Genomic DNA, 14,762 nt, shown 5'->3' on the forward strand with positions numbered 1-14,762 from the left:
AAAACAAAAGTAAACTGTTTAAGTTGTTTCTTTGAAAAAACTGTAAAAAGTTGGGAGGTACGACCGAAGTGCAAGTATTACAAAAAGGAATTTATTCAACGAAAAGGCAAACGAGGCACATGGATACAAAAATACTACAATTAACACAAGTACAAGGAAAAAGAAGAAAAAACACTTGGATTAGACTGAAAATGACTTGAAAATTGAACTACTGACCAAAAAAGGAGACAAGAAGCAACAAAGATAGAAACGAGAAAACTGATGATACAAACGGGGCTGGAAGCAGCTGAATGGTTGGCACAATTAAGGGACGGGACTGACGAGAACAGGTGAAAACAAAAACCTGAAGACAAGATTTGGAAGACAAGTAAACGAGACATACTGCATGCACTATTAAACTAAATAATATGATCTAAAAAAACAGAAGCACAGTCATACTTTATCAAAAAAGTCAAGTGATGTTTTTCCCCCCTAATAAAAAGATCGTAAACTGTAAAGAATAGAACATTTAAAAAAAATAAAAAATACAATAAAAACAAAAAAAAAATCATACACTGATGAAAATAAATTAGTTTTTTTTCTATATAAAAACGCTTTTAGAAGAATTAAGTAATTCTATTTAAATAGTTTGATTAAAAAAATTACAGTCTTCTGAGAATATTTTAAATATTTTTTTTCTTTTTTAAAATGGTTGACAAGAGTGAGGAAATGACAAAGCAGGACGACAGCATTCTACAAAGAAAAAAAGCATGGAAAAAAGGCACGGACAACAATTAAAAAAAAAATTGAAGCGCTGTGCGTACGATCTACAGTTAGCCTTTGATGCTAACAATTAGCATCAAGGGAATATCCCCATGAAAAATGATCCCGTTTCATTGTTTGTGATTCCTTTTCAGTTCTCTCAAATACTGAAGGCACTTGCGGTTAAAATTTGGTGCTACGTTCCAAGTCTGGTTTTTGCTTGTTCAGCGTGCCGTTGCCGTCGTCGTCGTCGTCGTCATCGCTGCTGCGTTGGCCGTTTGGATCGTTGGCGCAGATCTTGCCCAGCTGCTCGACCTTCACGTACGTGTACAAGTGAGCCATGACCGAGAAGATCACGCACACGGCTAGCAGCAGAACCGCAAACAGCACAAACTCTTTCCACTGCAACACACAAACACGCAACAACGAGGTCAGCGTGTGTCGCTAATGAATGCTAACGGAAATTAGCATAGATGCTATGTCACATTTTTCCATGATAAAAAGGTGAAGAACACCTGCTCAAGCCCTGCGCCCTCCGCCACGATCAAGACGATGACGTTGCCGAAGGCGACGGTGAGCAGCCAGCCGGCCTGCAGGACCGACTTCATGTTGGCGGGGGCCTGCGCGGGGGGGACATTCGTACTCAAGCTACTATTTGAAGACCGCTTCCTGGTTCTAGTCAAGACCTGGAATGGAAGCCAAACCTGCGAGTAGGAGAACTCCAAGCCCGTGATGGAGAACATGACTTCGCCCGCCGTCATGAGGGCATACTGAGGGATCTGCCAGGCCACGTGTATGTTGTTGGCGTGTACGTCCTCCATTTTGTGAGCTGTTATCGTGCTGGACTCCTGTGAAGATCAATAAAAATAATTGAACATTCCGAGAGTAGGATGAGGCTGTTTCCTGTCCAAGAGGGCCAAGCTTCCTGACCGACCTCCAGTAGGACCACACTGTAAGAGGCTCCAAAGTCCAGCAGCCCGAGGTCCAGGTCTGGGCAGGTCTTTGACTTTAAACTGCAGCTCACCTTATTATACCTGAAAGAAAACAAGACAAAACACCTGTGGTATACGTGGTTGAAATTTGATAGCTACTGGACATAATCAGGTCTCATAATCACTGGAAATGCCTGACTTCCTGTGTCTTTTTGGGCATAGCTTCAAGACTTTTTTGTGGGTCTACTCATGACAGACATGCCTACCAAATCCCATGTTGCTAAGTGAAACTGGCTTCTGGCGTTGAATTTTCTAGAAAATTCAAAGCAACCGTGTTAATGGCGAAAAACGACCTGCAAATAACGGCTTCGAACCAACATGGCTGACCTCCTGCGTCTTTTGGGGCATAGCTTCAAGAGACTTTTGTAGGTCTACTGATGACAGACATGTCTACCAAATTTCATGTTGCCAAGTGCAACTGGCTTCTGGGGCTGAATTTTCTAGAAAATTCAAAGCAACCGTGTTAATGGCGAAAAACGACCTGCAAATAACGGCTTCGAACCAACATGGCTGACTTCCTGTGTCTTTTGGGGCATAGCTTCAAGAGACTTTTTTCTAGGTCTACTCATGACAGACATGTCTCCCAAATTTCATGTTGCCAAGTGCAACTGGCTTCTGGGGCTGAATTTTCTAGAAAATTCATAGCAACCCTGTTAATGGCGAAAACGACCTGCAAATAACGGCTTTGAACCAACATGGCTGACTTCCTGTGTCTTTTTGGGCATAGCTTCAAGAGACCTTTTTGTGGGTCTACTCATGACAGACATGTTGACCAACTCTCATGTTTATTTGTGAAACTGGCTTCGAGGGCTGAATTTTCTAAAAATTTAAAGCAATCTTGTTAATGGCCAAATCGACCAGCAAATAACAGCTTCAAACCAACATGGCTGACTTCCTGTGTCTTTTGGGGCATAGTTTCAAGCGACTTTTTTGTGGGTCTACTAAATGGCTGACTTATGTTTCTTTTCTGGCATGGCTTTAGAGATTTTTTTATATAGGTCTTCTCCTGATAGACACTCCTACCAAATTATTAACAAGCTTTTGGGGCTCCAGTCATAAATATGTGAGACAGGAAGTGATGTCACAGTGCACTCACTCTCCCTGCTGGACGTTCTTGTTGGCAGAGACGCTGTAATTGGCGTCGACGTTGAACATTTCGTCTCCCACGGTGACGTTGGCCGCCTCCGACAGCGTGTTGATGAACCTGCATGGGTCCACGCTAGCTTAGCATCAAAATGACAGGCCTGGTGTCGTGTGTCACGTTTTTTTTTGTTTTGTTTGTTTGTTTTTTACCTGAGAAGAGGAGCTCCTTCGTTATTTTTCTTGATGTAGTCCTTCACCTGGATAACACAAACGTCAATAAACTTTAAACCATGAGCATGAAGGGACAATAATATGTTCTATGCGCCCCCACTAGTCTAAACACGGAATTCTGATTAATGTTGCGTTTGTGGAATATGAATTTAGAGGCAAAATCCACTTTTTTTTTTTATTCTTAGGGGGCGGCCATTTTGCCACTTGCTGTCGACTGGAAATGACATCACATGACATCATAGGAAAAAAAAAATATTGAATTCACTTTACACTTTTTTTTTTTTATTCTTGAAAAATTGTCACTCAATGTACTGTAATACAAAAATACTATTCGATTCTCAACATTACAGTTGATTATGGTGTCAGCAAAAATAAAAAATAAAAAAATAAAAATAGACAATTTTATCAAAAACGTTACGTTTTAAAAAGCTTTCGAGAATTCGTGTCTTTTTCTCGTAACTTTGCATCGTTCTTTTAGTCGTACAATTTTTTTTGTGCTGTGCGGTCACTCACCAGTCTGCAGTGTATTCCCGCGTTGGTGGGCTGCAGGACGAGACTGTACGCCTCGTGCTGGCCAAAGGTGACCTGGCATTGAGAGGTGGCCCCTTTGTAGTGGACCTGCAAACTCACGTTGGTGATGGGCGCCCCCAGTGGCAGCGTCAGGTACTCACCAGGGTCCTGATAAAAACATGCACCGTCCTCTTCATACTTTGTTTTTTTCATTATTACGCAATGTCCTATTTTAGGCACGTCATGAAACTTCATTTTTATGATTTCGTTATTATTGTAATACTATGACTTTTTTATATATAAAAATAAATACAGTATATATAATATAAAAAATATATATAATAACGCTCCGGAAGTAATAAAAATTGGCTTCAAATGTATATATTGAAAATTAAATTTGATCATAATACTGCAATTTATTTCACACAAAAAACAAATTTTAAAAATTAGTTTTTTTTTGTCTAATATATATATATATATATAAACATTAAAAAGCCAAACTTTTTTTTTTTTTTTTTTTTTTTTACCTGTAGGTACGGAATCGGCTCCGGAAATGGATCGCCTTCAGGGAAGTGGAGACGGACGTCTCCTGGTGCCAAGTTGAAGACCTGCAGAAGGCAATTGCCCGCCGGTGCCGGTTCCACCACTGTTTTCTACAACATACAGCATGCCCACAGTCAACATCAGCAATGGGACCATTTTCTTTAGCAAGTCACATTTTTAATTATCTTCACTGATACAGTAACATGAACATTTTTTTATTTATCTCATGACTGGTTGGTCAAATCAACCTTTGTCATTGACGTACCACCACTTGGACCTCCACCAGGGCGGCGGCGCCAAATGCCAACGCTGCAAAAATCATCCCGGTGGCCATTTTCCTCAGTGGCCTGAGGAAAATATGAGTGTGGGGGGTATTATAACACAGGTTATTATTTTATATCGTCGTTAAAAAGGTGATGAGAGGAACTCACGTGATGCTGATCCTGCAGAAGGAAACCAGCGGGTAAATGAGCAGGTCAAACATGGGCACAAACAGCAGAATCAACAGCGCATTCAGTGTCTACCAAAGGAAAAAAACACCAAGTTGGGGGAAGTCTGCCATTTTGGATCAAAGTGGCCATTTTAGGCTCATTTGGCTCAGTTGGGACCCCAAGATTTCTTTTGAAAAATCATCCACTAAGGCAAGTTTAAGTTAGCAGCACAAATTTTAGTAGACATGTTTATCATGAATAGACCCACAAAAAAGGTCTCAAGAAGTCATGTCCAAAAATACACAGGAAGTCAGCCATTTTGGTTTGAAGCAGCAATTTTAGGGTAATTTTGACCTTTCAAAACTAGATTTTTTTTTCAGCTGAATACTACCAAATATGAACACCAAACTCTGCTGCACTTAAAAGAATTCAACAAAATTAGGACCTCTTTTAGAATGTGACATTTTGATCTTAACATTGTACTTCTTCGTAAGGAGCTCAACCAAAAGCAATCTGGTAACTAATTTTGTAATATCAATTTCTTCCACTGGAGGTGTGAGTGGGCACATACCTGCATTTGATCAGGTTTGATGGCGAAGTTTCCCTGTTACAGTACACAAAGAAAACCAATAAACGATTGAACTTTAACTCGAAAAATCTATCAGGAAGTTCATCGAGCGGGATATCAACACGGGTGATCCATCTGCGTCGTAAAAAAAGTTACAACAGACAATGATTACATGGAATAGAACCATAAGAAAGCACTAAACTCACAAAGGCCATGTTCATCCTGGTGGCCTGCAAGGTCCAGCGAGAACCCTGGAAGCAAACAACGCATTGTTAGCATCGTTGGCGCTAGTGTTGAATCAACACGTCGGCTACCGAGACCTGCTGATCGAACAGAGCCCAGAACATCGGCAGAGGGATGTAAAGAACCAGGACCCGCAGAACCATTTTGATCTCCGTGATCAGACGCTTCTGTTGACACAATTCAAGAACAAACATGTTTTTTTAAATACATTTTTTTCAATCTGCAAAAAAAAAAAAAAAAACTACCGAAAGAAAGATTAGAGTCTCTTCTTTCATCAGGAAAAAAAATCTGTCTCAGTTATGCAGCAATTAGCATTAGAATATAGCTAAACATCATCAATATTCAATATTATGGTGAAAACACTGACAAAAATAGCTTGTTGCAACATTGCCCTGGCGGATCTCTTATACTATGTTGCCACCTGCTGGCTGTTTAAAAAGAAAAAAAAAATTCCATTGCTTTAAGCCACCTCTTCATGTCAGAGGCTATATCAAAGCCTTCTGTATGTTCTTGCATACATATACATATATATATATATATATATATATATACATATATATATACACATATACATACACATATATATATATATATATATATATATTTTAATGCACCACACGCACACACTTGTATATACACTGGGTGGGGCCACATTCACGGTGTAAGGGTAGAGCTCGCCAGTCGGCGAGCTGGCGGACTCAGTAACAGGGTTAGGTGTCACTTGTACTCTGGCGTGACGACCGGGGCCTCTCCCCACCGGGCTCGGTGTTCTGGTGTCCCGCCTTCTCCCCTGGTGCTTCCTCCTCTGCTTCCCCCCTCCCGCCGCGGTGCAAATCTCGCGCGGCTGGAGGTGGGGTGGGCACATCTTCCCTCTCTGCGCTGCTGCCCGGTGCCGGTTTCCGGGGGGGGGTGGGGGGTTCTCGCGGGGGGCCGGGTTCGCGGGGGGGGGGGTGGCGGCCGTCGGGGGGGGGCGGCTTGTTTGGGGGGGGGGTGGAGGTATGGGTGGGTGGGGGGTTGGGTGCTGGGGGTCGGGGTGTGTTCGGGGGTTTGGGGGTCGGGGGTGGTGGGGCCTGGGTCGTGGTGGATGGCGGGTTTGGGTGGGGTGCGGGGGGGTCGTGGGGGGATGGGGGCTGGGGACCGGTGGGGCGCTGTGGGGGCCCGCTGGGCCTCGTTCTGCGGCCTTGGGCTCGGGGGTGTGGGCCGGGGCTGGGGCGGGGGTGTTCCGGGTATCTGGGTCGGCTCGCTGACCGGTGTCCGCTCGGGTGGCTTGGGGGTGGCCTTGGTGCTGCCGCGGCCTGGGGATTCCGGGGGGGGTGGGGGGGGGGGGGGGGGGGGTGCTCGCTTTGCTGGACCGCGGTTGACGGCTTCTCTCTTTGGTGGTGGTCCTTATGCATGCCAGATCCGTCGCACCAGCATCTACTGAAACTCAACAGAAGTACCCTCTCCCTCCCACAGCCCCTTGAATCAGTTGGTGCTGGTGTCTGTGGTTCTCACTTTTCTTTATCTATCCTTCCCTCCTTCCTCTCTTTAGTTTTTCCTCTGGTCACTTGAGATCTTAATTTATTAGAAGTATGAGGTTTCTGGGGTTGGCATAAGACTCCGGTTTTGTAACCACGCAGGAGGGGTCTTGTTGGTGCTGGACTTCACTTTGATGGATTGGATGTACTGGCTTCTATTGATCTCACTCTGCCTTATCGATCCTTCCCTCCTTCCTCTCTTTAGTTTTTCCTCTGGGCTCTTGAGATCTCGCTAAATTTGCTGGAATTTAGAGGCTTCCGGGGTTGGCGTAAGACTTTGATTTTGTAATCATGGGGAAGGCAGGAAGTGTTTGGTCGGTGCTGGATGTCACTTTGATTTACCTTTCTTTTCTCTTTATTTCTTTTTTTTCTGACCTTTTCTCTGGTCTCCTGACCATTTAAATCTCACGACTCTGGCAAGATTCTGAAGTACCTGGTTAAGGCGAAGGGTAATGGGATATTTATAAGGTTTTAGGTGAATGAATGAGTATAAATTTATACGTATTTGCACGCACGCACGCAAACGCACGCAAACGCACACACGCAAACGCACGCACGCACGCAAACGCACGCACGCAAACGCACGCACACATACACACACACAAAAAAAAAAAAAAAAAAAAAAAAAAAAAAAAAAAAAAAAAAAAAAGGAAAAGAGCAATGATGACAAGACGTTGAATCGGTAAGACTACCGAATGAACAATTCTGAGCTCTTCAAAAAAAAAAAAAAAAAAAAAAATATATATATATATATATATATATACACATATACATACACATATATATATATATATATATATATATATATATATATATATATATATACACATATACATACACATATATATATATATATATATATATATATATATATATATATATACACATATATATATATATATATATATATATATATATATATATATATATATATATATATATATATATACACATATATATATATATATATATATATATATATATACACATATACATACACATATATATATATATATATATATATATATATATATACACATATACATACACATACATATATATATATATATATATATATATATATATATATATATATATATATATATATATATATATATACATATCATATATATATAAATGTAAACACATTTTTGGGGTAGAAGGAGAAAGTATTTTTACACGTTTTTGGAATTGAATGAGTTAATAGCGTCAGAATTTCTCAGCAGAGTCCGACAAATGAAAGCATAAAATGTGTGTCTCATTGAGAAGAGGTGTACGATTACTTCTGTCCATCCATCCATTATCATTATTATTTATCTTCTACAGTACTGTCTGTTGTGAAATTCATTTTTGTTACGCAAGCAACTTTAGCTTGTTAGCATTCGCGATACAAACATCATACAGAGTACTTGTCCTCGGCCCAGTCCAGCCAGTGTCTCCTGCTGGACTCGTACTTGGACCTCCTCCAGCGGTTCTTGATGGCAAACTGCAAGTGGAGAAAAAAAAAATAAAAAATAACAATTTAAACGTGAAAATTAATCGCATTCTTGGCAAAGAGAAGGATAAAAGACGACAAAGTGTTTGATGACTCACGCCGATGCAGTTGCAGATCTCCGTCAAGATGTTGCCCTGCGGAGGATTCCGCCGGTACAGGCTGCTGCCTAATATGAACACAACTATACGAAAAACACACACACACATATAAGCAAAAATTGTGTGTTGCCACTCCCAGGTGAATTTACTGTCAAATTAAACATCAAACAAACACAATCACACATTGTAGGTTTAGCATTAAAATGCTAACAAATAATGGAGAAATGCCATAGACGGGCTAATAGTTGGCATCTATGTGGCAAATATTTCAACATGAACGAGGGAGCCACATATGTAGACAGATAAGGCAAAAATTACCATTTATCCTCTGCAAAGATCAACTATTACTGCAGCTTTGTGATGAGTTGACTGTTGTTCCCCAAAAAAAAACAAAAAACACTTATCGATTCCTTTTATTTCCCCCCGTCAAGGTCAGATATCCAAAGTCATACTTACTTTGATCATGGCTATGCTATCAACAGCCACTAGGGGGCATATTTGTGAGGCTAGATAAGCACAGGAGTTCTAACATGAGTATTTTATAATTATTTTATTTTTGAAAGCAAATGTAAAAACATGCTCCACTTTTGAATCATTTCCAAACACGTTGACGCGACACTGTTGCGTGTTTTTAAACGGCGCTTCCGTTGAGGCCTTTTTTGTTTAGACTGCGAGCGGCGATCCGTGCAGAAGGACGGCGATGCGCTGTCGGAAGCGGTGAGGATCACCCGCTCGGCCGGAAGCGAGTGGAAAAACGTGCACGCAGACGTGTCGCTACGTCGTTATTTTATGCCTATGTCCTTATGTAAATAAAGAATAAATTAATACGTAAATATTTTTGGGATATATTGTTGTAGTAATCTTTTTATTTTAATATAAAGTAAACATTTTCTGCTTTTATTCCATATGTACAAAAATGATTTGATCCTATTTATTTATGTATAAGAGGACGTGCTCACCCAAGGCCACGATCATGAGAGCGGCGGGCACGCCGAAGGCCAAAGCGTAGCAGTCGCCGCCAAAACACTGCACGTCTCCTGCGGGTGGGAGGTGGTGGGGGGAGGAGTTTAACAATACTGGAAAAACCAACGCGAGTGGGTAGCGACACTGACCTCTCAGGATGGGCGTGATGATGGTGGACAGGAGGCTGCCGGCGTTGATTGCCATGTAGAAAATGGAGAAGAACTTCATCCGCTCCTTCGCCTGACAACAAATAATAGAAAAACTGGACAGTAAAAAATTAAAATGTGAAGAAATTTAAAGGGGTAATTGACTCATTGAGCCATTTTCAGCAGTAAAAAAGTTAATATTTTATCTATAATGTGGTAACTTCATTATTTTTCATGTACAATTCATACCTTTAAAAAGTCATGTTTCCACTTGCTGTCGACTGATGATGACATCACCTGTGCTGAGGAAGTAGGCAACTACTAATCATGGCTCAGTTTAGTGACCAAACCCAGAAAACAGGTGAGCCTTGATTGGCCGTTATCTACTTCCTCAGCACAGATGATTACTTTTTCAAAGTTATGAAATTCATTCTGGACAAAATCTTAAACTTTTCACTTTTTCATTGTTCAATGAGTCAAGTATCCCTTTAAATTTTGATTTCATGAAAGTTAATTTCATGTTAGGGCTGTGCAATTAATCAAAATTCAATTACAATTTCAATTATTACACACCACAATTCCAAACTCAGCATAAAACAAAACAAAAATTTAAAAAATTATTAATACTAATTTTGAGTTGTTTAAATTTATATATTTGCACCTTGTTTTAAATTTTAAAATGACTAATTTAATAAATCTCATTTGGTCCAATAGGATCGTGCATAATTGTAGTATTTCAAATAAATTTATTTGTCGTAACTCATTTGCTCCCAAAAATTTATAAAAACATTCAATTTTAAAGATGCCAATCCTCCCAAAGACGTAATTATACGTTTTTTTTTTATGTTTTTGTTTATGCTAGAGCATGCAGGAGGCTTTGATGCTCAACTGAAGAGAATGCTTGAAGCAATGGTAGTTATTACAAAAACGGCCAGCAGGTGGAAGCAGAGTATAAGAGACCAACCAGGGCCAAGTTGCAAAAGGCTCTTTTCCCAACAGTTCTAAACAGTTTTGTGAATAATGATGAAACCTACATATATTCTAATTTTAATTGCTGCAAAATGGAAACGGATAGAAATATACATTTTTTCCCTGATGAAAGATGAGAATCTAATCTTTCTTTTGGTAGGCTCAATCTTTTTATAGCAATAGAACAATTTTCTGTGGGCCTTGCAAAATCAGTCAAAATGCTTCAGTGAAAATGGCTGGGAGTGAATTTAACATTTTTTTTCATGTTTAAACATTTTCTCATTTTGTACCTAATCGTGATTTCAGTTATTACCAAATTAATCATGATTCAGCCCTATGCAGCCCTATTTCATGTATAAATCTCCACTTACATGCTTGTCCTGGAACTGGTCACCCCCGAAGGCGGCCACGCAGGGTTTGATCCCGCCGGTTCCGAAGGCGATCAGAATCAGGCCCGTCATGGACAGAGCGCTACAACGCACATACACACAGACATGAACACGAACTGTCAGTCCATAATCGATGGAGCGAATCCATCCGATCCGATTGGTGTGCGTACATGTGCACGGTGTTGCCTCCCATCGTACGAATGGCGCCGACCGACTTGATCACGTGACCCAGCACGTAAACCACCGACAGGTAGATGATGGTCCTGCAAGTTAAGTTACACTGGGAACAAGTTTGCTGGGCGGCGCCGGCCGGTTCGGGGGTTCGACGCCGGGAACTGACTTAAACTTCCCGAGCCAGGAGTCGGCGATGATGGCGCCGAGGACGGGCGTGAAGTAGCAAAGGCTGCTGAAGGCGTGGTACACGGCCGTGGAAAGGTCCTTGTCCCAGCCCAGGTACGTCAAAAAGTACAGCGTCAACACCGCTTAAATGACACAAAAAAGGCAACGACATCGGGATGGCGCCCGCAACACATGCAGCAAAGTGGAGACTGTGGAGTGCGACGCTGCTTCAAAGCAAACAATGACTTCAGGGTGTTTGCGATGACTCAGACACATGTGAGAAGAAGGACTGGTTGCAGGGACACTCCCTAATTGCTTATTAAAAAAAAAAAAAACCTTACGGCACAATTTCCTGCACTGTCATCTTACCGGTACTCACATTGCCTAACTCACTACTGTCTGTCCTTTCCACTTTTTTGCAGCAAAAAGGAGACTGCGGAGTGCAATACTGCAGCAGTAGTAGGAGCGTGGAGGATAATGAAACAAATCATACAAAAACAAACAAATATGGAGACTGCAGAGCAGACAATTGAAGGCTTAGAGCATAATGTAGTGGGGGACACGGCGCAGCGAAGTGGAGACTGTGGAGTAGCACTGCAGCAAAGCCGACACTATGGAGCGTAAATGGCGCAGCACAGACTGTGGAACGTAATGCAAACGAAGTGGAGACTGTGGAGCAGCAAATTGGAGACTATGGTGTAACAGAAAATGGAGGCTGTGGAGTGTGACCGCAGAACAAAAATGGAGACTGCGGGATAAAATCCAGGAAAATGAATATTCTACAGCAACAAATTGGTGACTGTGGAGCAACAATTTGGAGACTGTGGAACAGCAAAGTGGAGACTGTGCAGCACCAAAGTGGAGACTAGAGCAGCAAAGTGGAGACTGTGAGAGCAGCAAAGTGGAGACTGTGGAGCAGCAAAGTGGAGACTGTGGAGCAGCAAAGTGGAGACTGTGGAGCAGCAAAGTGGAGACTGTGGAGCAGCAAAGTGGAGACTGTGGAGCAGCAAAGTGGAGACTGTGGAGCAGCAAAGTGGATACCGTGGAGCAGCAAAGTGGAGACTGTGGCATACAATGTAAGAAAACTGGAGAATGTAGAGTAGCAAAATGAAGACCAAAGTACAACCCTGCAGCAATTTGGAGAATGTGGAGTAGCAAAATGAAGAAAACAAGTGAAAACCACTGTAGCAAATTGGAGACAAGTCAACAAAATTGGAAAGTTCAGCATACAACAAGCAGCCAAATGGAGACTGTGGAACAGCGAAGTGGACTGGCGTACAATGCATCAGCACATCCAGCTTGTTTGTATTTCTTTGCGTTACCTTTCATGCCATAGTAGGAGAAACGTTCGCAGAACTCGTTGACGACGATGAAGCAGATGCTGGTCGGGTAGTTTGTCCCGCATAGTTGCTAAAACAAACAAAATCATCAGATTTTAAATCTACAAAAAAAATATTTAAAATATTTTTAAGTAATATTTAATAATAAAAAAAAAACAAAAAATAAAGAATAAATGTTAAAAAATCGTCCATACTTCTGACAAAATGTTAACTTTATTCTGGTAAGAGTACTGGTATATGTTTCTCTCTCTTAACAACTTTATGAAATATATGCAAAAAAAAAAAAAAAAAAAAAAAAAAAAGACTTATAGGAAAGAAAAAAAATGTAAATTCTTTTTGAAAATACAATTTTACTTTCAATACACTACAAGATTTCTTGAAAAAGCATAACTTTATTCTTGTAAGAATTCTTAGTTATTTGCTATACTACAGTAGTGTATTCCAAATTAATAACAGCTTTTTGTATTGGAAAAAAAAATTCTCTTAAGATTCGGACGTTATTCTGCTAAGATTTCAGTCTTGAAAACATCTAACTTTATTCAAGCCTACTGCTTCATTTTAATGTTTCATCCTGATTTTTACTTCTTTTTTTTTCAATTGAAGTATACAGTAATTTAAGAGTCCTGGTTGGTGCATAACAATCTCTTCTCAAAGCGGTTGGCTATTGAACCGTAAATGAAGTGTCTCTTCATGAATTGGGGGGGGGGGGGGGGGGGGCTTTCTCGTGCGTTCAGAGGACCCACGTGTTGCGTCATCTCGGTGACCAGCACGATTTGTTCGATGACACCTAAACGCACCATCACCAATGAGGCGAAAATTAAACGATTGAAAAGTGTGGGGCGTTCAATAAAAGATGGTCGAGTTGGAATTTTCTGTGAAAAGAATCTCGTCAAAGCTGCCGATTTGTTGTCGGATGTGTATGCGAGAATGTTTGCAACATTATGCCCGTTTCATCTAGGACAAAAACAATCCAACTTTCATCTTGGAGAAAAAAAAATACGGTTTTTATTCTCATAAAATGGTAGTTAAACCAGAAGTTTGCAAAGTAACGTGCCGTGTGACGAGTTCACGTGCTGCACCGACGAGTGGGAATTTAAAGTTACAGCGAAGCCACAGTGGGGTTTCTTTTTGTACTTTTAACATGAAAGCAGTTTTATCTAAAAAAGATATTATTCGTGCAAAATGACTCCACTATCGTAATATTATGGTCAACTTTATTCTCGTCAGACGTATTGACGTGGAGTTTAAACGACCAAGAATTTTCAATGACAAGATTGAAAGCAACGCCACGGAGTTGTATTATTGCCCCCCCCCCCCCAAAAAAAAAGAAAACACGTAACAAAGTGAACGTTTTCTTTACCTTGTTCATGTTGGCGGCGTCGTGCGTGCAGTCAGTGCAGCGTAGACCCCCAAAACTAGAGAACACCCACCAACCACCTCAGACTCTTTCTGCTCCTCCTCCTCCTCGTTAACTTGTTCTTCGTGCGCCGCTTTCTGACAACTTTTTCCCCACCACAACGAAGTAGTCATGTCATGACGTCACCAAGCATATTCGATTAAAAATGTACAGTCTTGAATGGCAAACTATACGAGCGTGTGTGTTTTTCTTCTGTTGACGTTTTTTTTTTTTTTTTTAAAGTTAGTAAAAGGATATGTCACGTGACCGGTAGTTTGTTTGTTGACGTGTTTGGTGCGGAACCAACAAGGGACACTTCATTAGGTACACCACATGCCTTAAAAAAAAAAAAAAAAAAAAAAAAAAAAAAATAGAAACTAACGAAAAAAACATCTACTGCATCTTAAAACGAACTTTTGAATACAATTATTTTAAAAATAGCAATTGGAACAAAACATTACATACACCACCCACCATCCAAAAATAAATTAAATCAAAATTTTCAATAAAGCAGAAAAGATCAAATAGCAATAATAGTTTTGTTTTTCAAACACCTGCGTGGCAGTGGCTGCCCCCTCAAAAACAAAATATTAAATTAAACCAAAATGTAACAACATGTCAAATTAAACCGCAAATTTTAATATATGGCAAGTTGGCAACCTAAATGATGAAGTGACGAAAACAAATTTTCAGCACTAACCAGATGTAAGCCTATGACAAAAATGCCATTTTTGAAATAACCCCCAAAATTGCGCTATGACTTTTTTT

The 14,762-nt window shown here is 40.6% G+C and overlaps 1 protein-coding gene across 1 annotated transcript; it reads right to left on the bottom strand.

The window, feature by feature from the left end:
* Window positions 1-69: 69 nt before the first annotated feature.
* Window positions 70-14,741, bottom strand: slc15a2 (solute carrier family 15 member 2). Its single transcript, XM_077536049.1, has 22 exons — window positions 13,959-14,741; window positions 12,581-12,668; window positions 11,260-11,401; window positions 11,090-11,182; window positions 10,902-11,001; window positions 9,565-9,655; window positions 9,412-9,489; window positions 8,453-8,535; window positions 8,262-8,345; window positions 5,420-5,509; window positions 5,306-5,350; window positions 5,103-5,135; window positions 4,532-4,620; window positions 4,366-4,447; window positions 4,085-4,210; window positions 3,561-3,725; window positions 3,027-3,073; window positions 2,830-2,937; window positions 1,676-1,775; window positions 1,446-1,589; window positions 1,257-1,361; window positions 70-1,143 (listed from the first exon to the last, which is right to left on the bottom strand). The coding sequence occupies exons 1-22, from the start codon at window positions 13,965-13,967 to the stop codon at window positions 925-927; spliced, it is 2,121 nt and encodes a 706-aa protein (XP_077392175.1). The 5' UTR covers window positions 13,968-14,741; the 3' UTR covers window positions 70-924.
* Between the last annotated feature and the right edge of the window lie 21 nt (window positions 14,742-14,762).

Source organism: Festucalex cinctus, chromosome 11 (assembly GCF_051991245.1).
Source record: "Festucalex cinctus isolate MCC-2025b chromosome 11, RoL_Fcin_1.0, whole genome shotgun sequence".
NCBI classification, from domain to species: Eukaryota; Metazoa; Chordata; class Actinopteri; order Syngnathiformes; family Syngnathidae; genus Festucalex; species Festucalex cinctus.